This window comes from Ambystoma mexicanum, chromosome 2q, assembly GCF_040938575.1.
Source record: "Ambystoma mexicanum isolate Mex_15411 chromosome 2q, UKY_AmexF1_1, whole genome shotgun sequence".
In the NCBI taxonomy this organism is placed as follows: Eukaryota; Metazoa; Chordata; class Amphibia; order Caudata; family Ambystomatidae; genus Ambystoma; species Ambystoma mexicanum.
The window spans coordinates 539,588,997-539,615,066 of NC_090924.1; the positions used below are offsets into that span (position 1 = coordinate 539,588,997).

Here is a 26,070-nt window from a genome sequence, read left to right on the forward strand (position 1 = left end):
ATATTTTGTATTCTGTTTTATCATCTGAGTCATCTGGGGAACTACCCTTTCTTTTATGTGTGCTGGATAAGGTATTCTCAATTCAAACACTACCTCTCCTTCTTCATTGTCTTTGGTTGCGAAAGCTCTGCGTCACTTACTCCTTTTAATGTCCGTGTGGGCTCAATACATACCATTGAATGCCATTCCATGTGGTCTTCATCAGTGGCAACCAATATGCCTAACTATTCTGGGTATGGAGCACACCATCCCCTTTTCTGAAAATGAGATTGTAGTATTCAATTTGCTGAGTAAGTCCCTTCCCAAAATGTTGTTGGGATTATCTATTGAATACAATAATGGTGCTACAGTATTCGGTGTCCCTATTGTCAAGGATACATCTTTCATCAGAGGAACTTTCAAAATTGTCCCCGAAAAGCCTTGTGTGTCCAAACTTTTTTAGATCATGGAAATCCTCCTTCCTTTATGCATGACCTCGTTGCTCCAGTATCTATAAGAAAGGAAAATCCCCTCTGTCCTATCTGAACTGCTACCTCCGGTTCCTCCTCGGGTCCTCAGTTACTGCTAGAACAGGACACACTTGCATTCCGCATGGGCACACCTATTGGGACAATGTATTGGCGGATGATGTAAATGGATTACCACCCACCACTGTCACTCGGTGGATTGGGGCACAGTGTTCTGTCCCAGTGGTGTTACTCCTTCTTGTACTTGTGTCTGTACTGGTGCCTGGCGTATGCTTACTTTACCAGGGGTTCCTGCCATCTCCCCACCCTGCACTTGCACTTGTCCCTGGGTGGATATACCCTGTGGCTGTGTGGGTTGTATCTGTAGTTGCTGCTGCGGTATCACCTTTATTTGTTGAGGTGTCGGTGTAAAAGATTGCGGTTGTTATGATAGTTTGATATGATATAATAGTTTATTTATATAGGGCCAATACACAATGTGTTTCAAAGCAAGGAAGGGAACAAGGGAAAATACAATGACATTCTTACAGGCCATGAACAGTAAGGATGCAAAATTAACTATCGTACTCGGCCTGACGATATTTCAGATAGTGCAAGTGCTAAGACATAGATAAGGAAGGGAGGGGGAGAGTGGGAAGGAAATGGAAACAGACAGGCTACTACCGTACTAGGCCTGATGACATTTCTGGTAGAGCCGGAGGAAAACAAAAGGTGAGGGAGAGGGGTGCAGAAAGGGAGGGGAGGAACAAAACAAGTGACTATCGTACTAGGCCTGACAACGTTTCAGATAGTGCTGGAGGGAGGGGGTCAACAGTAAGAGGATAGGGGAGCGACAGACGAGGTTGCGATCATAGTAAGTCCAGGGACAATTCTGATAGAGTAAGTGCATAGAAGAAAGTAAGGGGAGGAGGGGAGGAGATAGGAAAAGGGAGAGGAGAGGGGAGGAGAGAACAGAGAGTAAGCAGTTAAAAAGAGTGGAGAAGCAAGAGAGGAGAGCGAATACAATTGCAGAAGTCAGTAGTAACACATAATGTTGCAAGCCAGGATACAAGATGAAGATGGAACAGCATGAGTCAGGGGCACCATGAGTACAAGATGCAAAGGAAGTCCAGCATGAGTGTTGAGAAAGGGTGACGTTCCGTGAATCAATGAAGTGCATAAAAGTAAAATCCAGCATTGGCCACAAGCGGTGATGGTGAAACCAGAATGTATCAGGACAGACGCCTGTGTGCACGAAGGGGGGGTGCACAAGGGAACAACACTGGGGGACCAGAGAGGGTGGGGATGGCCTGTTGGGACAGAGGGTATAAACGCATGTTGGTGCATGCTTACCTGCTGTCTTAGCAGAGGGTCTGACCCTGGATCCTCCGGTCCAACAGGTCCAAACAGCAATAGCCATTTTCTTTGACTGTCCTTCACTTTCGACGCCCGGGCGAGAGACGGCCTTCATCTAAGAGTTAAGAGCATGTGTCTGTTGGCCTGCTTGTGCTATTAGTGGGCATGTTCGTGCAAAGTTCCCAGAATTTCCACATGCAAAGCACTGTCCCCCAAACCATAGCCTCATGCACCTGTACTCCATTCCCCTTCCTTGTGTGTAATATCCTCTCCCTGTCTGATATGGTCCCATGTAACTATCTACTCCACCTGTCTGCACTACCCCTGGCTGTTGCTGTACGTTTATAAATGCAAATTGTTGCTGCATCTGCACCGTTCCCCACTGCTGATTGGGTGGTACTTGAGTGTACCCTCCTGGTTGCATTACCGTTGCCAGCAAGAGCCCCCTTGCTGCGCCTGTAGAACGACAACTGGCCCTGTGAGCACCGCTCTTTCCATGTTTATTTTAGCCAGTTCTTTCTGAACTCATTTGTTTTCAGCTCTTGTTGCACTGTCAGCTGTCTCCTTATCTTTCTCCTGATTTCTTATTCAATAATGTACGATGTTGCCTGTATCTCTGGCAACCCTTTTACTTCAATTCCCACTATCTTCTTTAGTGATGTCTGCACCTCTGCGGGGAGCACCCTCACTAAGATGTGGTAAAACAAAGGTATTTTGTCATCCCAAGATTGTTTGTTTTCATGTGTCCACATTTCTTGCATGGATGTCAGGTTTCCTTAATTACTGTCATCAGGTTTCCTTTAATTACTGTTACGTTCCCTTTAATTATTTCCCTTTATTTCTGTGTGGGTTTGGCCTTGACCTTTCTATACAGATTCCTGGCTTTGGCCCAAGGCAAGATGGAGTTTTACAATAGAAGCCTTGATTGGCTAGAGAGAACTGCAGGACAACAATGAACGTTCTAAACTGTCACTCTCTGCCTTTCATTGTCGTAACCCCAGCTGAGAGGATGTGTCTGTAGCTGCTCCTGCTGCAGTCTAGGGCCTAGTGGATTTGAACTTTCAAATCCTGGCAGTTGAGCGTTTACTTATGCGGGGTTGTTCAGGAGAAGAATTCAGGTTTGCAGGAGAGTTTCTGGAAGTTCTCTTGGAGAAGAAAAAATTCTTAAGCTAAGTGCCTTTATTTGGATACGTAAATCTTGCTCAGATTCATTAGAAACTTTAGGAGATTGTAAATGAAAATTCAAAAGAAGAACTGATGTTACTCTGTTTATAGTTCAACGTTTAATTTTTAAATGCGCGTAAGCAATGTTAGACTGTTACGTGCGATCTTAGCGCGAGTGTGCGAGCGTGAGAAAAGACTGCTATGTGAAAACTACAGCATGTGAATTCATTGCACATGTACGCATGCGCGAGAAAAGGCTGCTACGTGATTTCTATAGCGCGTGTGTTCCAGCGCGAGTGTTCAAAGCGCGTGTGTTCATTGCGCGTGTAATCATAGCACGAGTACACGTGCGCGAGAAAAGACTGCTACCTGATTTCTATAGCGCGTGAGTTCCAGCGCGGGTGTTCAAAGCGCGTGTGCTCATTGCGCGTGTAGTAATAGCGCGAGTACGCGTGCGCGAGAAAAGACTGCTACGTGATTTCTATAGCGCGTGTGTTCATAGCGTGGGTGTTTAAAGCGCATGTACGTGAGAGTAAGAAAAGACTGCTACATGACTTTTTCAGCGCGTGTTTTCTTAGCGCGTGTGTTCCTCAGCGCATGTTTTTTCTCCGGGGCGTGTTTTCTTCAATGCGTGTTTTGCACAGGTAAATTTTTGCGCGTGTGCGCGAAAAGGTTTCAACGGACTTGGAAAAGTTTGCAAGTTCTTCAAGAGACTATGAACTCTATTTATTAAGAAGAAAGAACAGGATTCATCTAAGTCTTCTTAACTGGAACATTTAACAGTTTATAAGGCAAGAGTCAAGGTTCTTAAGAGTTCAATAATCAAAGGAGTTGCTGTTATTTTCAAGACTTTCAAAGCCACAAGAAAGGTAGAAACATTTTATCAGCTATAACCCCAATCTTCTCTAAGATCTTAAAAGAGAAGAACCAGGTAGGATTCTTTACATTTTAGTTAAGGATACAAAGTTTTTATAATTTAAAAGGTAGTAAAGTAATTTGAGGATCCTGTATGTTCTTATGTATTCACTGCAGGTTCCGCATCAGCTAGTCAGAACGTCGCCAGCCTGGTGTTTCTTATGTTATCCACTTCCCCCTTTCCCTTTGGGGTGTAGTTAACAGAGCCGAGAATTATCGGGTTCTGAGGATTACACTTCAGGGGGGTTGTCGGGGGTTCAGCAGCTTCCGCGGACACAGGATAACTCTCAGCCTGACAATGGACCATACATATTCCGCATGGTCCTCATCAGGCTTCATTTTACGAACCAATATTGAGCACATGTCTGACGTATATGGATACAGCTCCCTTAGAGCCTTCCAAACATATGCTCGATAGATGTTAAAGGGTGTTCCATCATGTATTTTAGAGCTTAATTTTACCCTGGCATATCTGGCCTGTTGACATATTTTGTCACTTCTTTGCTCAACCAACACTGCCAATAAATGTTTAATATCTCCTATGGCCAATGGGATTCCCGCTGTCTCTTTCTCGAAAACATACATCCATTTGCTCTCCCCTGCCATTAACAAAGGTAAACTGTAAACCAAATTATCACTATTCATTGTCTGCCATGGTATGTAGTGAATCGCACCCATTACTTTTTGCAAAAGGGGCATCTGTGTGCAAGCTCTGCGTTTATAACCACATTGTGGTCTAGTCGCGACTGCTATTCTCGTTTACCTACTCTGAAGCCTATTTCCCCAATCTCCCAATGACTCTTCTCTTTCCTCCTCTTCTCACTCATTTCGTCTCCTTCCCCTGCTCATGTCCGTCAAATTGCATGTGTATAATTCGTCATCCCCATGATCGCTGTCACCACTGTCCTCCCAATCTGATGCAATGCATACACATTCTGTCGTGTCATCTTTACTATTGTCCAAGTCCTGTGCCCATTTGTCAATTTTAAATTGTATGTGTCCCGCTGTACACCCCTGTTCGTTAGCTGCCATTCCTTGTTCATTTACTTTTTTCTCTATCTCCCTCTCCATGGCTTTCTCGGCTTCCTTGAACACAGAGTCAAGTTGCTGCTGGGTACTCTTTTTAATGTCTATTAAAAATGTCCCCCTCCCCTTCTCATCCTTAATAATGGCAATCGCTTCACCCTCATCTTTCCTTGTATGTGTTCCTTCTTTATCTTGAGACAATCGTTCAGTATTTATATGTCCTGCAGCTGGTTTTACTAATGGGTATATCGTATATGGAGGAGGCGGGCACTACCCTGCTCCTCCTCTTTCTTCCCCTTCTCCGTTTCTTTTTCCGTTTCTTCGTATAACTTCCAAAGTCCTAAAATGTTATGCCTCTTTTTAAGCTTTGCACCTTTGTAGGTAGCCGACAAATATGAATACGTAATGTCGATATTTTTATCAAATGTTCCCTCTCTAGGCCATTCTCTATAACATTTCCCCACTGTGTCATGTACCCACTTGAAATGACACTTTGTTATCTTGTCACGATATTGAAGCAATTTCCTATGTGATTAAGTAGTGCATCCATCCAATAGGACGTCATAATCCAACCTTAATCCTTATTGTCAAAATACTCTTCCCTCCCTCTTTCCTCTTTTCCTTTATAATTTAAACCTTTAAACTCTCAAACCTTATTCGCTCAATCCCACTCACTCAATTTGATCACATACTTGTTCGCCCTATTTTCATTCATTCTGGCCCTCTCCACAGACCCCGCCCTTTCACACCTTGCACTCCACACTTACATACACTGGCCTTCTTCACAGGCCTGTCTTGTTAGGTTTTATTAGTACACGAATGGCCATCTCCCCAGGCCCAACACCTTAACAGAAATGCCCTACATTAGTATGTTAAAAGAGCAGTTACTCCTCCTAATATCGACTGCACCTTTAACTCGTGCTACGCAGCTCTTTAATATTTACACGTTATTTCAGCTCTGGCCCTTCCGTCATCTCCATAGCCACATTAAACAAATACTACAACCACTTTCCACAACACAAAAAAATAAACTGCTAGTACTCACAAAACATATGTGTGTATGTCCCTAAAACAATGTGTCCCCAGAATAAAATAAAATGACGCAACTATTCCAATTGCCTGCACTACCCGCAACTCTTGTCTAACAAGGTCTGCCACTTTCTACGCAACCCTCTGCTCTAACGCAGATGTGCCATCGTCCACCTACTCCCTTTTGGATCGGTAGACCTAAAATCTGAGACTACTACGGTCAATTGTCCCCCACCACTTTGGAGGGTGCATCGCTATACACCATAAAAGAGTCTCTCCCACACCTTGTGCTTTCATGCAGGAGTACACTCATGTATCCTTTTTAAGAGATTCTTCACTTCTCTCGACCTCCGAGTCTCCCTTTAAAGGCCTGTACTCAAGTCGGAGCGAAGGCAGCGCCAGACCAGGCGGTCCTTCAGGAACTCGGCATCCGCTGACCTCCTCTTGTTTGAGCTCTTAGTACTGGCCAACATACGCTGTCCTGTACTCCTCCGGGGGCACGGCTGGAATCCCCACACCCGGTCGGAAGGATGAGAAATCTTGCTGTGGCCTCCAAATATGTGTCGTGAGTCACCTCGGGACAAAAAAATTACAAAAGTAGTCAAAAAAGGAGTGCACGAAGGCAAGAAGTAATGCAGATTTATTCAGGGCCCAGACGCAGCTGGAACAGCTATATACAAACAGATCGCAGAACAGAACTGTGTGAAAAGGTGCTGTCAAAGAAACGCCCCAATCTAAAACTTTTATAACACTCAAGCTAATTAACATTAGTAACTGTGCAACATAAACAAATCTCCCCACACCAAGCTGATTGTTGCACGCACATTATACCCTTATAGAAAAACATACATTATGTTCCGTAATTGGGTCTACAAACCTTCCCACACCACCCTTAATTATAATTTGTGATGTCACAATCCAACCCCCACTTCCCACATTATAATGACAGTAGATTGAAATATTTGAGATGACCAGCGTAACTTAATTCATCTGTCCCGGTCATCTCATCTACGTTCTCATGAGAAACTCTCTCTACCATGGCACTATCATAGCCTTGAACAACGGACATATTGCTATACAAATGTTCAAACCATTTTGCATTATAAAATGGTTATGCCCTCCTTGCCTGTTCCCACGGGTTCTAATCTGTGACATCAAAATAACAGCTATTGTTTGCTTCTTACTATATCAGCCTGGGATCGTGGGACATGCAATGTGTTACTAGTCACTGCGGCTTCGTTGCAGGTTAATACAAAGCTAACACGTTTTCTGCAAAAGCATGCTGCTAGGCCTATTTACCGCCTTTCAGCCTACTCCCAAGTTTGGTTATACTTACACAATGTCTTTTACATGCAAGTTACTCTTATGTTGGGCTTGACTTGCATATACTTACCTCTGTAACAGCGCCACTATGCCTACAGGCTGCTTGTGCGCTATACAAATAAAATGAATAATGATTAAAAGGAGACCCATCCCCTTTTACAGTGCTACTCTCGCAATTGATAAGTGTGTACCTTTTCACAATGCAGAACTTGCATTTTTATTACACAGACATGCTGATGGTCCTATGCCACCACGATGTGGGTGTTCTCAGAGACTACAAGACAACCATCCATGTAGGAGTGAGCATGAACCCTTGATTGTGAAAACAGCAGTTAAGGGCAGCACTATTTTTATCAAGACACAAGGAACTAAGGATGGGCCCAAAGTACACTGCAATCCTGAAACAAAAAAACAACAATATGCATGCAAAGATCTAGACTTAATTAATGAAGTGGATGAATAGGGCCATGCACGTCAGTGCCCTGACGTGTGGAAACTGAACAGAACTCCCTGGGAAGGATAGTCAGCATGATTTAATGTCGGTAATGGATTGTGAACTGACAATGTCAAGGATACCCGTTGATGAAAAGTTATAAAATTAACTATTTGCCCAACTGAAAGAAGATGGAGTAAAACCCACTGGAATAAGAGGTTCTTGGTACTGTAAACAAATTGTCTTCAGACACCAGGTGGGATGAAAGCAGATGCACACCCACAATTTGGAAAGCATGTTTTTTAAACAGTAGAAATATCATCATGCTGAATATATTAACCCCTGTAAGTTTAATACCAGGAGAGTATGGACCTGTATTTCCAGCAGCTGGGTTTTAAAAACCTCAAAGTCCTTTGTCGCCCCTATGTTCCCTTTAGGAACACAGGGTCCAGCCAGAATTGATTAGGCTGTCTTTGGAGCAAGGGAAAAAAAACACCCAGAAAATAAGGGGTTAGTCAGAATGTTTTTTTATTTTAATTTAATGTATTACAGCCAAACAACTGGACCTTTCAAATGACAAAAAGACATTTAAGACCAATACAATGTACACAGATACAAGCAGCAATTACAACATTTTAAATAGACTTTCAAGAATGCGAATGAAACGTACCATAATACAAATAGATAACATTAGATCTTATTGCAACATATTTTAAGTAATCATGATGTCAAATTCATTTTCAGTACTATCTAAAACTTTATCAACGACATTGGGGGTCATTACGACCTTGGAGGTAACCATGCCGCAATTTGCAACATGGTTACCCCCTTACCAGGTACCGGGTTCCTTGAATGAGGAATTACCGGGCCATTCCAACCTTGGAGGACCCGGTAATTCCTCATTCAAGTAACCCGGGCCTGGTACATCCCCATTTCCATTCAAGCCCCCATAGGGCTCGATGGGAATGGGGACGGAACTAACAACGGGCACGTTAACAACATGCTCGTTGTTAGCTCCCTGGTCTGCTTGCGGGACTGGCTAAGGGCACCTGGTTTTACCAGGCGCCCTTTGCGGGTCCCGCGAGCAGACTCGTAATGGGGCGGTAAGGGGTTGACGGCTTCGGCACCATTACTGGCACCGTTAACCCTTTACCGCCAAGGTCATAATGACCCCCATTGTCCCTAAAAATGTTAAGACCTCTAGAGTTAAGAGTTTCATGATCCGCATTTAATCTATGCCAAACCCAGCCCCAGGAAATATGTTCTATATTACTGAAGAGTTAAGCAATTAATTATAAGGTGTTTTAAAGTTTGCAACTCTTGATTCTGGGCACAAATGGCAAATGGCAACAATGACACATTCCATCCTTTTCCCTCTGGCTACAGCGAGCTGCGAGTACTTCATTAGCAAGGAGAAAATTCAGCAGAAATTCAAAAAATTGACCTTGGCAAAAAGCGTTGGGGAATCTAACTAAATATCTTGATAGTGGCTTATCAATTATTTAAAAAGTCAAGTGCAAGGAATAGTTAGGTGTGTGGTCTTTGTGGCAGTCCAATCTAAAGCAAACGCAGATTTTTCTTTACAGAGACAGGGTTTTCAATTAATTTGTTCAACGTCCTACTGCAATTATTTCAAATTCAATCAGCCAAAGATTGAAGCTTTATCAAAGCCTTTGATTTACCTGCATTTATGAGAACTTTCAAATCAAAATACATTCAGGAATCCCTAGAGGAAAGCATCTTAGCGTACAATGTTAAAATTCTCCAATTAAACCAGGCATTTAACAAAACTAATCCCAACTCAAATCGTAGGGCATCGATTGGTAGGCTGTGGGGAAGATTAAAAACCTTTTTCCAAATTCTTCCTTCCAACCGGGCTCACTCTAAATCACAAGCCAGGGAGTCAATTTCCATACCATATAATACCGATGGAACAACCTTTGTTTTTTAAAATTCTGACAGTGGCTTAATTGAGAACCTGCAATACTTATTCAAAGTTTTTTGCATTTGATATAAAAATTGACCCATTTTACCTTGCAGCCTTAATAAAATCATGCGCTGATTTGGAGAAGCAGAGATCTCAAAGCCCAATTAAGTAACCTTCATAACAGATATCAACTCAATTGCAGTAGGAGCCGAAGGGCTTGATTTTGGGAGCTATGGGATATGATTAGACCTATGCCCCAATGAAATGCAGGATCTGTGGTTTCCTCAGTTGAGAAGGAAGGAGAATGGCAAGTCTTGCATCTTTTTCCTTAAAGACCAACATTAGCCACAGAGTCTATGAACAGACCGTATTTCACAAAGTGGCAGATCATTTTGAGAAAGATATGGCATGCTAAATATACACAGACAATAAACTAGCAAACTACCACAAAAAAGTGAAAGGTGGCACCTGAATTGCAACCAAATTAAAGCCTGAATGGCACCTGTGAGGGGTTCAGAAATGTGAGGCGGACAATTTTGTGAAGGTTTTTCAAAAGATGCCATTGTTAACTCAAAAGGCTGGATAAACGCCTCACTATCCCTACCCTGATGAGGATTTCCCTGCCTAAAATAAACTAAGGAAACACTCAAGGTTTCGTCCCTCAACCTTATACATACAATAACTCACCAAGGTAATGTATATTACTTCAAGAACAACAAATATAACAGTTAAGTTCACAATATGATAACTGTCTCTCCTTATAATCTGGGTGAATTCCACTTCCACAGATTCAAGCAGGATTCTGTTCACCAGTTCCAAAAGAATAAGGAAATTCTGTCTTGTAACAAAGTTCCAACACAGTTCTTTGTGCTTCCAACTTGACAACAAAGGTTCCAACACTTCAGAATTGTTCAGCGAAGGTTCCTTCTATTCCACTTGTGATAGTAAGAACAACTTTCTTCACATAAACTAGAACACTTCCTTAGTTCACCAGAATTAACATAAACTGTCTTTGTGAGGGTTGTTCCGCAACAATGTTTTTGTTCAGAAGATGTTAAACATTTCTGCAGCAATTTACACAACTCTACCTTCAGCAATTAAAATTTGTTGGGATGATTCTGTAATCTTTCGTCAAAAATATACTAATAGTTCTACTACTGCTTCTTTAACAATCACTTGTTTCCACAATGAAAGTTTGTCAGGATGATTTGTTAATACCACTTCACAGTACTTCACCAATTTCCACCTAGTTTACTCCCAATGCCAGGCCTACTATTTCAAAGTTCTCTGTTCGTGTATATTCCCCTGCCCAAACAGAATAAAGTGTTACCACAACCTCTGACCTGCTGTACTCCCCTGCCAGGTCAGCAAATCACAAACAACAAGTGCATCTGTGGTTAAGATCAGCTTACAAAAATGTCACAATGTCTCTGGCTTTACAACACCAGGTTTTAAGCAATTCTTCAGGGAAAACAAGATTCACATTGGTGCTCTTTATTACACGCTTGTGATTTCCAAAACCTCTGCAAGTTATGCTTCACTTCTTCGGAATAACCTTTACCACAAGGGCAGTCTTCTTGACACTTGTTTCCCCACTTCTTCATTGACCAAATACTGACAATAATATGGTCTTATTCTAATTCTTCCTTGGCTTTGGCAATGTGGGTTTACACCAGCCTCTTTTATGCATGTCTTCAACCATGGGCAATAAACTAAACAAACTTTAGGACGTTCCTTTGCCCTCTGCTGACTTTGGCAATGTTTGCTCATTTTAAATTGCCTTGTTTTAACTTTCTTTTTGCTTGGGTAATGGTAGTTTGCATTGCGTTCTGGAATTATTTCCCCATCATGCTGGTTTTTAAATAAACTTGCATGTTTAAAGTCACAGTCAGTTGATTTTACAAAATAATGTTTTCTCTGCTTTCTGCCAGTTCGGTATTCAAAATTGCCCCCTTTCGTGTTTTTCTCTACGCATTTGCTTTCTGGTGTTAAAGTAAATGCCCTGAGCAAGCGAGCGGTCACAGAGCACGCCGGTGTCACAATAGCTTGGTGAACTCCCTGGTATGGCACATGCATCCGTTTCCCTCGCTGCACGCAGGTCCTCTGCCTCAGCTGCTCCACGCGGTCAGGCAATCTGCTACTTCCAGTATGTTGCTGCCTGCACCACTCGCACACAGAGCTTCCTCTGCTCCAAAGGCTCTCGAGTGCTTGCCTGCCACCGGAGACAGCCTTGTTATGGGGGAAGCCATTTCAACTTTCGCTTCCCACTGCAAAGCCTCTGCAGTCCAGATCTCCAGGGTGCAAGTTTCCTTCTCTGGCGCGTCCCGCTGCGCGATCTCTGCAATTAAGGCTTCTAGGGGTGAAGACCCTCTCAAGACCGGCTACTACTCGACACTGGTCCCTGGAACTTCTCTCTCCTCCAGTTTCTGTCTCTGCTGCAACATGGAGAGTTTACAACTTCTCCACCTACGACAACTGTTCTGCTCCTCCTTCTTCCTCATGGCTTGCACCTGAGGGGGCCTTTTAAGCCTCACAGTCTCCATCAGGTGTGGGTAATTTCCACTAATAAGCTGCACTTTGCAGTTTTGCTCCTCTGCAGCCCTTTTCTTCGTCCCAGTACCTTGGGAGTTATGGGAATTGTAGTTCACAATGCAAATATCAGTTGTTCTAACTAACTTAATATCATAAGGATCAGTTCCAAGATTTGTTTTTTTACGGAGAAAGAAATATTTTTAGCGGTTAAGTTGTTTATTATTCACAAACTCCTTTTCACTGTACCTTTGGGAGTTAGAGGAGTTTCTAGCTCCATCATACACCACACTAACCGCAGCACACCCCACAGCAACATCCTAGAAGCCCTTATCAACGGCAGATCCTTACCAGCCCACGCTCTAGACATTGCAGACATCACTTCACACAAACTTGACTTCCTCGCCATAACAGAATCCTGGCTTCACGCTGCAGCTGGCCCAGAACTATCTCTCGCAGTCCCAGATAGCTGCTCGATCTGTCCAATAGACAGACCCTCCTGCAATGGGGAAAGGGTAGCCATTATTGCTAAAACCTCCCTGAACATGAGAGAGACACCAGTCACTCCTCCCGCATCAGGTGAACTCCTTCCAGTAAAAATGACAATATCCAAAACTGCCAGCCTCAATATCCACCTCATTTACAGACCACCAGGACCTGTCCTGGACTTCGAGAATGAGATCACTCAAATCCTCTCCTCCAATGCAAAACCCAAATCGCAAACCATCATTCTAGGTGATTTCAACCTTGGCCTTAACGACCCATCTGACAAGAACGTGCTCTCCTTGGCCAACACGATCTCAGCACTCGGCTTCTCACACAGGATCCTAAATCCCAACCACGTGAAAGGTTGAACGCTTGACTGGCTTGCCGATATCAACTGTAATGCCTTCATCCTCTCAAATTCCCCTTGTCCATGGTCAGATCACCATCTTATTTAAGACTGATACCAAGTCCAGCCCAACCAAGCTCCCAAAACTGGCCCCAGCCTCTCCAGGAACAAACGGAATATCACAGCCAACAATCTACTCCCGCTACTAGAACCTATCATGACAGCACAATGCTCGGACAACCCTGACCCAACTATAATGACATTGCAATATAACAACACCATGCTTTCAGTCGTTAATAAACTAGCGCTCCTAGTTGTACGCAAAGCCAAACAACCGGCCCACCTAAATGGATGGTTCACCCCTTCCCTTAAAGCTTTAAGGAGTGCTAAAAAGAAGGCTGAATCCATTTGGAAGAAAGCACCAACTCTGCTCAACAGAAACAACTTTGACAGTGCTGCACGAGAATACAAAAAACAGGTGCTCCTGACCAAAAGCAATATACAATGACAGAATTTCCAAGGCCAACTCTAAGACAAAGGAAGCCTTCTCAATCCTTGGGGAACTGGAAACCCTGATCCCCAAGTGGAAAATTGCAACAAGGATGCAAACTGGTGCTTGAATATCCAGAATGCTCTTCAATCTGAAATCGAAGCAAAATAGAAAAGTCTACCTCAACTTACTGATCCTCTTACAAAGCGGGCAGATGCCCCCAACAAGGAAATACCCCGATTTGCATTCACACAGGTCACCAATGAAGAAGTCCTCCACATTATATCAGGCCTAAAACCCTCAAAGTGCCAAGGGGACCATTGTCCCCCCAACTGTCATTAATGACTGTGCACCCCAACTTACCCCTTTCATCACCAATCTCATCAATGCCTCATTTAAGAACAACTGTGTCCCAAAGGACCTGAAGAACATCTGGGTTTTACCACTACTAAAAAAAACACACTTGACCCTAACATTCCCACGAACTACCGCCCAATAACGACAGTTCCATTCTTACTTAAAATCCTAGACAACCTTGAATCATTACTTACGTAGTCTGTTTCTTGGGAAAATGCTGAGGATGTGGTGCTTGAAGTACTGGGGATATGGTCCCAGCCCAGGCTAGGCGCATCTCTCTCAGTTATATCACAAATTCTTGAACCAATGATCTCGTTGCCATCCATATCTTTAAGAGGGAAAGGATCACCATAGAAGACGAGGAGGTCAATCAGTTTACGATCATCCTTTTCCAGATTGTAAATCTCCCAGTCTAATTGAATATCTTAATTAAAAGAAAAATATAGGATTAAGACATTATAATAAATTGATTGGAGTCTAAGTACACCTTGTTTTTTCATGGAAACTACAATTTTTTGAGTCCATCAATCATCAGAAGGGAGTTACTAATCCGTTGCTATCACTGTTTTTAATAGAGAATTTATTGTTGCAATAGGAATCTCTTTCCTGATGCAAACTAAAGAACTAATAGAAATCCTGCCCATCAAGATGCAGCAAAAGGGTCCCCCGCCCCCTATTTAATACACTTTTTGGACACTTAGGATTCACAAAACAAAGTTGAATTTGCATTAAGGAGTAATTGTCTTTCTGATGCTTGATTAAATAGGTGCGTTGACATTTTCATTTGCCATGAATTTGCAACTAGATCCATCCCCGACACCAAGAGCTGTGCTGTGTATCTATCAGGAATGGGGGCACATTAAAGAACATCCCCACCATAGGAACAAACACCCGCAGAACAGAAAAGAGCTGGTTGACAATGGCACTGGGATATATTCCCTGCCTTTAATGCCTAATACTCAGCCCATGGTAGAGAAGGGATATCTTTTTTGGAAAATAGGCCGTTGCTAGGGACAGATAGTACTGGCTCACCTCAGCTTGTTGCACAAGCATGGTCACAGCATGGTAAGGGGAGTCACTCACTTCAAAGTGACTCTTCTTTTGGGGAGATCTTTCAGCACTTCCCAGAAAGGAAGAAACAGAGCAGTGCCTAACCGTTCCATCACTGATACCAGAAAATTCATATTTTTGCCCTAGAACAATCAGCATTTTAAGAGATGGCAAATGGAAGTCACTTAGATAATTACTTAAGCAGTGCCACAGGTTTCCATAGCTAATTATTTTACATGATATTGATACAATCATATGAGTTGTTCCAAACTTGATTGGGAGATTAGAATTACATCTTATACTCAGTTTGTAGACTATGTGAGCAAATGGGCATATAGCATTGAAAGTATGTGTTTTGGTAATATTTTCACAAATAGGTGACAACAATGTCAGCGAGTTTGTTTTTTAGTCCTCTATGCTCTTTTTGGTAGTGAAGGAAACAACTATTTGATCATTAATGTTCTACTACTTTGCATTTGTGAATAGTGTATAATTCAATCGTAGGTACAGTGTGTAATATCACATTATGAGTAGTCCTAGGATTGCAGTGGGTACAAATGGGTAACATGTGATTCTACCAGCATAAGATGGCTACCAACAGATGTGATCCGAATTTCTATCATACAAAGTTTCATCTTTATTTTGAGTACAAACAATTCTTCATTTGCATGGAGAAAACTCACTGAGCTATGTTTTAGAGCCTTTCTATTGCCTTGTACCATTTTAATATGGTATATGTGTGCTTCTCAGACATCTTGCCCTTCTCTTCTGTCTTGTTGCTTTAATCTTCACTTTGCAAAAAGGAAATTGTGGGAGAGAATGCTATTATTTCAAACGTGGCCAACCGAAAATCAACTACTATAGGTAAGGATCTCTGTGTCTGGCCAAAAATTCTCCTGCCTGAAACCGGATACCATAGATACAAATAATACAAAGAAGATATACTAACTAAATGGTTTGTCTCCTCTCTCCCCTCTCCCTCTCTCCTCGTCCGCCCTGTTTTTATGACAAACTATGCATGATATCACTATACTTTTGGAAATATGTGGAAAACTATAAATGTAATGTCACAAAAATTCTATCATGTATGATTCCTACTCCCCGTTAACTTTCTAAATAAACACGCCACAAAATTGTTTTCAAATGTATGACTTAAAATGGGTGAAACAACAACCACCAACATGCTATGTCAGAAATTGTGTATCGATTGTCAACAAATGTATACAATTCAGCCTTGATAAGGACCCAGAGGGGTCGGAACACGTGTCCGCTGACCACTTACATTACCAATTAAATTATGTAAACCCTACTGGAAACAATCTGTATTCTTTTGAGCGCAAGGTATTCGGGTTCAACTACCCACTAGCCAATACACGAGGTGTGGGCAACACCTCCACTCTCCTGTGACCTTGCTGCAGATCTATAACTCCCTCACATATAGCATGCAAGAATTATCCCAGTGCTGCGCAAGTAGATTCTTTACCTAGTGCCCAACTCCTCTTTGATCTACAAATCTCTAGTATTGAATCCTTGCACACAGGCCTCCAGATAAGCATTGTACCAGGCCTTTTTACGCATGAAAATCTTATAAATACGACAGTTTTATTATTTTCCTGTGTAGAGCAGAGGGCAGTGCAAAGGTCCGGGTTAATTGAAAGAAACCAGACCGCTTCTTGCAAGCCACGGAGAATAGCTTCTGAAACAGAATTCTTTTCTCTGAAGCCTTTCAAAAAAGAAACCACACACTGTGATAAAAGGAATGGTTTCCTTCTGTTCAGCTTCTGCTGTGTTGGGTGTAGATGTAGCAAGTCTTGGGGTAAGCTGCTTATGAGTGCACTTGAGCTTGAGCTTAAAAGTATGTGTAAAATATACTATTCAGGTGTGCTGCAGATGTAAATGTTGCATTCCAATACATAGCCACACCTATAGAGAAGATTAGACTGCATCACATTTCGACAGGTGTAACAATGTTAGCATATGCCAAACTTAGATGTCATCCTTAACTTTGGCCTGTGTCGCATCTAGATGGAAATATGAATGTTAGCATGTGCCACACTTAGATGCCATCCTTAACTTTAGCTTCCATCACATCTAGACAGGATTATGAATGTTAGCATGTGCTACACTTAAATGAAACTATGAGTGATGACAAGTGCCACACTTGGATGGAATAGTGAATGATAGAAAGCATCACACCTAAACACAATTGCAAGGACAGCAATGCCAACTAACCAATCCACTAACAACTTCAGCCCTCTGCATACACCTCTCAAACTCTAACCAAACACAACCACAAGCCTAAACACAGCAATCCGCACAAACTTCACTACAATGCAACAACAAAACAAACCACACAGACTTGCATAACAGCACACGACAACTACCTACTGTAAAACACCCCAAGCCCAGCAAACGGACACACCGGGCTGAGGCTGCCAACAGCACATCACTGCTCTCTTGCACTTTTCCAGTTCATTCCCACTAACTACCCCCCTTCTCCCTTTTTCAGAGCAGCCAGAGCGCCAGGGGACCACTCCAGTGGTGATAGTGCGCAGTACAAATATCCTTTAACCTTAACATTAACACTTGGTGAGCGCAGAAAGCTGGTATAAACCCATAAAGGTGTGTTGGGTGTAGATGTACTCTTAGAGAGGCACAGCTCCTCCCTACTGATGAGGTCCAACCAGACCGAAACACGTGTCTGGGGATGCTGTTGGTACTCTTGTTCAGAGGAGAATTGCCTAGCATTTCGGTGCTTGACTGCCCCAGGGCAGGACAAAGACTGATATGTTTGGGATATTTATTCTCTGTGAAAGATAGTGAGCTAAAGACTCTGGGTAAGTCTCTCGTAACCAGGACTAATGTCTGGCAGAGGGACTCCCAGGACCCCCCCTTGTTAATTTGCATGGAGCAAACAGAAGCACTGTGCTTATTTATTTTTCGAGCAATTTAGAATTGTGTAATTAATAAGATGGAAAACTAAGTTGCAATCAAGAATTAACCAGGGAAACTAAAGCAGTATTGCACAATTTTTTTTTTTTTAGACTTCCTCTGCTGTGTGCATAATCATGCAGAGGCAGATAATATTTGCACTTAGAATTTAATTTACACTGTGCACGGTCTAGTGTACATCCATTCAACCTTACAGTCAATGGGGTACATTACTATAAATGGTCAGTGGCAGCAAAGTCTTTGCTCAAGGGTGAGTGATTATCATTAGACCAATCACAGGTGTTATTGAATTGAATTGATATTGTATTTATATCGCGCTCCTACACAAGTGTTTCAGAGCGTGACAAGGCAAGGGAGGGGAACAGGGGAGAACAAAACAACGATCTTACTAGGCCCAGTGACATCGAGAACGCACAAGTGCATGGGAAAGGGGGAGTGGAAAAGTGCATGGAAGGGGGAGAAGTGGAAAGTGAAGAGCAAAGGGGAAACAGATAAATAATAATAAATAAATAATGAAGGCAGCAAACAGTGGTAGTGCAGCTAGCAAGTGGCAAGTGCTGGGTTTAAGGCCGCAGACAGGGTAGGTCTGATAAGTGCAGGAAGAAAAGGGGGGGCTGTATGGGTAAAGATACAGACCCCAGTGCAAGGGGTGGCCCGGGGGCAGTGCGGGAGGGTGGCAGGGAGAGCAGGTACCTGGGCCTGAAGGACAGAGGGTGGCCAGGTGCACGGTGCCAAGAGAGAACAGATCAGCAGGGGAGAGGGGGAGCGAAGACAGAAGAAAAGAGGAAGGTCTTGAGGTGCCTCCGGAACTGGAGATGGTTCTCCTCAAGTTTAAGAGTGGCAGAGAGGCTGTTCCAGAGGGAGGCCCCAGCCAAAGACAGAGATCTACCCCCAGCTTGTTTCTTTGAAAAACGACTGAGCCGGAGGGAGGTAGAGGAGCGAAGAGCTCGAGAGCGGAGGTATTTGCGGAGGGATAGCTGAAGGTATTTTGGACCCAGGCCGCAGAAAGCCTTGTGGACAATGGAGAGGGTTTTGAATTTAATCCTTGCATCCACTGGGAGCCAATGGAGAGATTTCAGGGCTGGAGAGATACGATCCAAGGGCTTGAGGCCAAGGACAAGTCTTGCAGTCTTGTTCTGGCTTAGTTGCAGAGGGCGGAGAGTAGAGGCAGGTAGATTTAGAAAGAGGCTGTTACAATAGTCCAACCTAGAGCTTGGGAATCAGTGAGCTTCTGGGGGAAGGAGAGGAAAGGCAGAGTACCTCCTAGGAGGTGCAGTAGGAAGAGACATCAGAGATGTGGGCGGAGAAGGAAAGTGTGGAGTCAAAGATGACCCCAAGCTTCTTAGCCTTGCAGGTGGGGGTAGGTGGAGGCCCAAGAGATGCCGGCCAGAGAGTGAGGCGAAAGGATGGTGAAGGTGTGTCGATGAGGAGGATCTCCGTCTTGCTGGCATTCAGACAAAGATCAGTGTTGTGTTATAGCCTCTCAAATCTTCAAGACTACAAATAAAACCTCCAAAACCTGACTCTCCAGGAAGTGCAACAGCTGTTCAAAAACAAACAAATGAAAGTTACATTTGTAATTGAAATAGAAACTCAGCAAAACCTATCCCTGTGATAATCCAGATAGGTATTTAACTTTATGTAGCGCTTTGTGCATGGTTCGTCCAACATCTCGGCACTGTGATTACTATAGCTCAGTCTATGCTCAGTTAACCGACCTTTGAAGGATGTTAGCCAATAAGATCGCTCAGCTGGTTGAGCACTCGTTGCGATCTGTGCATGATATGTAGATTGCAGATCTGAATCCCGGCAAGGCCAACTCAGCCTAACATCCTTTCGAGGTCGATAAAGGAGTACCAACTTCGGTTTGGTGATAATTGGGATAAATATGTTCTATTTACAGCGATTTGCGAAAAGCGCTATTTAAATAACAATTTAACAATGAGATTAGGTATATAATTTATCATGGAGTCCTTACATCTCTGCACTGTTGTATCATAACATTGGCATACCATTAGGTAGTAATAGTTGCAGGAAATGAGGACTATCATAAAACATCAAAAGACAATTCTGCTATCGAATCTAAATTCAGGTTTGCTTCACTATGTAATTGGCTAGGTTTTTGTGTTTTCAACATTTAAATATATACAGGAGAGATGAAATGGCCAGACCTTAGAGAAATAATGAAAGGTCTATTCTGTCACAATGCAGAATGCTGCCGCATGGTAATGATCTCCATACAGTTCAGTTTTTGCACACATTGGCTTGATGTCACATACATTTTACTCTCTTGCAAAGGAGAAACCTAATACTCCCACCTCAAAATCTTATCTCGTGCACTGCTTGCACAACTGCACTCAAAACCAATATGGCAGAATAGTTACTGTCTTGGACGGATGATTTCCAAGCACTTTTCTCGCCGGTAGACTCTACGAACCATGCATTTAAAACTAAGCCAAGCTCACAAGAAGACCTAAGACAAACATTTATCAAACTAGAAAACTATCAATCAAGGAAATAAACACATTTTGGGAGCGCAATACCATGCAGCAATATTCAGACCAAGAAACAATCCCCAGGGGCCTACGTAACTTCATCTTTCCCAATTTCGAAGATTCCAATGATGGAGATCTAGCCCAACAATCGGAAGAGAATATCATTCATGGCTCCAAGCAATGCTCCAGATAGGATTTTGGCACGAGAGTATTTTAGAATTAGAGAGTAAATACAATTTCAAGGGAGTAAAAATGAGTTTCCACCTTTGCAAGAGAGTAAAAGTGTCTGACAACTATCCAATTTGTGTGTTAAATAAAAATAATAATTAGAACTGTGTTTGAAAACATTAGTGAGAAAGACCTTGTAGGTGCGTACTACCCAGCTTCATCTTCATCATACATGGACACCAAAACTCTGTTAAGAACTACTACAAATGCCAGGTAGTTAGATCATAAATCAAGTCCCTCACTGTAACAACATCACTTCTCTGCCTCTCGGGCCTACTGTTGCTGCCTGGCATTAACTGCTTGACAGCCACTTCATGTTTTTGCTCCATCTCTCCTTCCTCTTGCTACTTGGTTTCGCCAGTCACTCATTTTCTGATGCTCTGCCTCTCATCCTTAAGTGTTGCTATGCCACATTTTGCAGTCTGTTACTCTGTCATTCTCTTTCCCATCTCTGCATTCTATTACTGCTGTTTCCCTCCTACATTGTGCTGTATCCGTTGCTATAACTTTTCTTCCTTTCTCATGTCATTACTCTGGCTATATCTGTTTTTTTTATTTTCTCTGTTGTGGTTGCTACTCCTATTGATTATATTTCTTGCACAGAGTCTTATGTTATTGGCCTGCCCTTCTCTAGTCTTTTTTTATATCTCCGGCACTCGCCACATTCTGTTGATCTGTGTTTTCTTATTTTACTGTCTCTAAATGCCTCTTTTGCTCTGCTTCTATCCCTCACTCCTACTGTGTGTCCATCCTATTACTTACCTCGGTTTCTCTTCTGACTTTCTTTGTTGCCCTCTGATGTAGCTTGTGGGTCTCTCTTCCTGTTGTTGAATTCCTGTTTTGAATTGTCTAGTATGTTCTCTGTTCTCCTGACCCTCCCCGCCCCAACTTTGTTCTCGTGTATTGCTTAGGTTCAGAGTTGTTCTTCCACTCCTGTTTTCTTTTGACATAGCACCAACTAATATCTTAACATCTGAAAATGCCTTTTCTATTTACAAATCTAGTGCAGCTTTACTATTGGGTGCTCCTTTTAGATGTGTGAAAACCACCTTTTGGCCACTAGGATGGGAATGATAGAGTTAGAGGTTTTTCTCACCAGATGCAGCACTTGCTTGAATGCAGATGCTTTAACAGCCCTGTATGACATTACAAGTATAGCAGCCCTCATGGGATGTGCTTGTTCTGAGCCATTACAGATATACAAGCCCTGAAGGGATAGGTGTTCTGAGCCATTATAGGTACAGCAGCCCTGATGAGGTGTGTGTTCTGAGCCATTACATGTACAGCAGCCCAGATGAGGTGTGTGTGTCTTGAGCCATTACAGGTGCAGCAGCACTGTTGGGGTGTGTGTTCTGAGCCATTACTAGTATAGCAGCCCAGATGAGGTGTATGTGTGTGTTCTGAATCACTAAACATTTAGTAGTCCTTTTGATAAGTTGAACGCTAAGTCAGTTCTTTTACAGTTGAATGTTACCTGCATCTTAAACACATACCTCTGATGCAGCTGCATTAACTCACCTATCAACAGGATTTGAACTAACAGGTTACCCAATGTTCTCTGAAGCAGGGAATTTGACCCACTAAGCTACTAACAGGCTATTGACATTGAATGGCCCATAGGGCTAAGGCACTGGCATTCCATATGAGGCTTGCCTGGCATAACTAGCTTTAGCCTGTTTGGACTATCCTACATGAGTCAGCAGATTCATTATGAGGCTTTGAAATGTGCTGGATTTTTGGCAGTGGGACTCAGTTATTGGACATGGGAGAAGCAGAAGTTTTGAAAAGCGCAAGACTGAGTAGGAGGGATTGAAGCATTTGACTGCAATGCCATCTACTCTCACTGTCCACCAGAGTGCATCACACCGGCTCAGAAGGATGGTGGGAAGAGCTTAGACACTGTTCTTGCTAAGTACTTTAGCTCTCTGCAGAAAATGCCAACACATGTTGGTGTTGTGCCATTACAGCAGCTCTGTCAAGAAATGCAGTTACTGTCCCAAAACACAGCAGTACTGCTGGGAAATGTGGGCACGATGCAATCAGCCCTGCTGTAAATAATTAGCATTGTGCCATGACATGCCTATAGCAGCTGCGATGTTCAATTAGGCAACTTTGCCTGAATATACAGCAGTCCTGTTGATAGGTAATGGTACAATATGTGCCACTGAAAATATATACAGCACTACTTATACCTGTATGCATTATACCTGCTTGCGGTGGGTGGTCAGAAAAGGAGTTAAAGTAAAGTTTAGACCACATGCCTAGCTATTCCTTGCTCCCTAAGAAAAACTATGTACGGTGCCCTTTCATGCATGCAATTTTAAGACTAAAAAACACAACTTCATATTTAACACCAAAAGCTTTTCCTTCTCACAAATGCCAAACAACTGTTTGCTCGGAGGCTCTCCTAAAACTTCAAGACCTCGAGAACCTCAAGCCATTTAATGCCACTGATATGCTTCTGTCATTAAATACACATGCTGCTGTAACTGCACTGCCTCTATTAAAGCTGATTGATACAAAGGAACATGAAACAGAAATGCAGCCCTTGTTTAAGATCCAATGTTAATTTGACACACTATATTTGTCCTAAAGCCATGTAAAAAGCATGTTAAAGATTCAAAATGCTTTAATAGCACTGTAACCTAGAAAATGCAAGCAACTGAACAAAGAGAAAAAAACACAAAGTGCCACAAATGAATCTGTCTTCTGTATTACTCGAAAGTATTATATTGATAGAATTATTAACAAAGGAGAGTGTTAAAAAATAAACAGGACATGACTCATCACAGTTGTTTCTTTCAAGGAACTGTGTGGATTGTTAAAGTAAAGAGTGGATTTCCAAGCTGCTGCTGGCCAGGCTGTCAGCAGTAAACTCCTTGATTTATGAGGGTGTTGCCATAAATAGCCTGAGTAAGTGGTACACAAGTGGTACACAAAAATAATTAAAAGGGCCGTTGTGACAATATTTCTGTGCATAAAAAGGCCTTGTACGTACCTTATCTGGAGGGCTGGCTCCAAGATTATGATCCAACTACTGGTAGAACATGCAGATAGTGTACATACAAGGCTGATATTGCAGATTGAACAGCTTAAGGCATAAATAGAATACGAAGCTCCAGCTGCAACCAGGAGGAAGTCAAAATGAGGAACTGTAGTAAATTCTTCAGGGACGACCGAGACTATCGTGATGATAGAGTATTCATTCAACCAAAATATGACTCGAGAACACCAAGGTCCCGTGGAACGCACCCACAATAGCTCACTGGCAAGCTCTGATATCTACAGTGAACCTGAAACCACTATACAGGCCCCCCCAGCAACTAGAAATTCTACCCAAACAAAATTGTCGTTTTTAGAGCAAATCAAATGACACAAAAGGGCAAACCATGCAACCCCGACCAAAAATGTACACTTCTTAGATCCTCCAGTAGGTACAACAATGGGACAAGGGAGACGAGAGGCAGGAAAGCTGGCAAACATCAACAGCAACTCAGAAAGAGAAGAAGAAAGAAGAATGACTAGATCCTACTTGCAGAAACAGCAGGGACAGGGCAACCCCCAGTCTATAAATAGGAGGAGAAGGGTGGTAACATCATCCTAATGAACAGAACAGACAATATCAGGATGGCAAATAATATCCTAAACATACCTGTCTGTTACACCAAACTAAGTTCCACTCCAACCCAGACCATATTAAAGGAATACACCCGACTATCAACCATTTCTTTAAGAAAGAACTACCTACAGATGATGAAATCCAATACCTAGGAGTGAGTCACCCCAGAATTCCAACATTTTACTTAAAACCGAAGGTGCACAAAACATTTGACGAAGTACCTGAAGGAAGAACGACTATAAGTGGCATAGTTGGGATCACAGAACCCATGTTCAAATACCTTAATAAGATCATACAGAAGGAAGTGCATAGCATACTCTCATATCTAAGAGACACAATGCATACTTTGCAAATGTTTGAAGAGATCACATGGGGAATCTGACTTTTTATTGGCCACCTTAGACGTCAAAGCGCTCTACACGTCCATTGACCACCAGCTGGCACTAGACAGTATTGTCACGCCTCTTACCTGGGGTTCAGGGTCCTCCTGCCATTTATGGCGTGCCCCATCCTGGCAGATATATCCGCGCTTTCGTCTGGCGGGTTCTGGGATGCCCATGTCCCCGGGTGCTTCCAGGTTTCCCGTGCGCGCTGGACTGCGCATGTGCGGGTGGCCGTGTCTCACTCTCCGCGCATGCGCAGTTCACAGGGCGCTTGGGCTGGGACAGACTTGAGGTCCGTGTCGCTCTCTGGGCATACCAATGCCTGGGAACAGCACGGCTTGGATTCCAAGCCTGCCAGGTGTTGGTAGCCCTTTATAAGGAGCCGGTCTATTCAAACAAACTGCATCCCAATGCGGTTTGTTCCTGAATCGTGTGCACACCGGTACTCTAGAACTCCTCGCCGTACTCTTGAGCTCAGTTCTTTTCTTGACCAGTTTCCTGGTCCTTCCTTGCTGTGCTGCCCTGTTTCTGCCTCCTTGTTCTGCTCCTGGGAAGGTGGGTCCGCTCTTTCCTTGTTCCTTCTGCCCTGGGGTGGTTCCCCTCCAGTTTCCTCTATTTCGAGCTGGTCCTGTTCCTACTTCCTTGGGTTCCCTCCCTTGCCTAGTCTCCTCCGCCTCTTGTCCTACTTTGGTATGCTGCCCTTCTTGGACTCCTCTGCCTCTTGTTCAGCCCTGGTACGCTGCCCTGTTCGGACAATCAGCTTTCATTATCACGTCATTTCCTGTGTTATCATTATCATCTGGATCCAGCTGTCTACAGAGGGGATTTGATACTCCAAATGGAAACGCTTCCCCTGTCAGTGCCTGCACTGTCCTGACACCACAAAAATCAGGGGAAAGCGCACTCGTGGCGTTGGGAGCTGGTTCACCTCCAACCCGGTTCTCATTCGGGTGGGAGTCGGGCTGGTTCCCCGCGTCGTTCCATCTTCTCTGAATCTTCCGACAGTCTGGCATCTTCTCCGAGACCATCAACCAGACGAACAGGTACTCAGCGCCCTCAAGACGCTTTTCTTAATAAGTATAGATTTTCTATCATCAAAGAAATCAACCTAGTATTTTTGTCATCTCGAAATGACAAAAAAACGACTAGGATTCTCGCTAGTGTAAGAAACCTGAGGGTTTTCGCACTCCTACTCCCCTTGTATCCTCTGCACAGGTGGCCAGGAAAAGTCCATCGCTCTTGGATCCCGACCCTGGGGGTGGAGAAGCAAGGGAGGATCACTTGGGTCCTTGGTGATTGGGAGTGGGGTACACACTGGCGAGACATGGTATCCCCCTTTTCCGGTTGAAGAACAACCGAACCCTCCTCCGACCTTTATGGGTTACTATAAAGCTGTTTCCCTCATTTCCTCACATGTGACACTTGATAGTACTGGGACGAGGAAGAGGCAACTAAGTAGTTAACACTACACCATTCCACCACTCTAGTACAGGGACGAGGAAGATGCTTGTGGAGT

The 26,070-nt window shown here is 43.2% G+C and overlaps 1 protein-coding gene across 2 annotated transcripts in view; it reads right to left on the reverse strand.

Annotated features, from left to right (window-relative positions):
• DLEC1 (DLEC1 cilia and flagella associated protein) overlaps positions 1 to 26,070 on the reverse strand; it is a 1,790,999-nt gene that overhangs the window by 362,826 nt on the left and 1,402,103 nt on the right. For both annotated transcript variants that reach the window (XM_069647686.1, XM_069647685.1), the window contains exon 30: positions 14,022 to 14,251. In XM_069647686.1, coding sequence (XP_069503787.1) covers positions 14,022 to 14,251 — 230 coding nt within the window. The remainder of the gene's footprint in view (positions 1 to 14,021; positions 14,252 to 26,070) is intronic.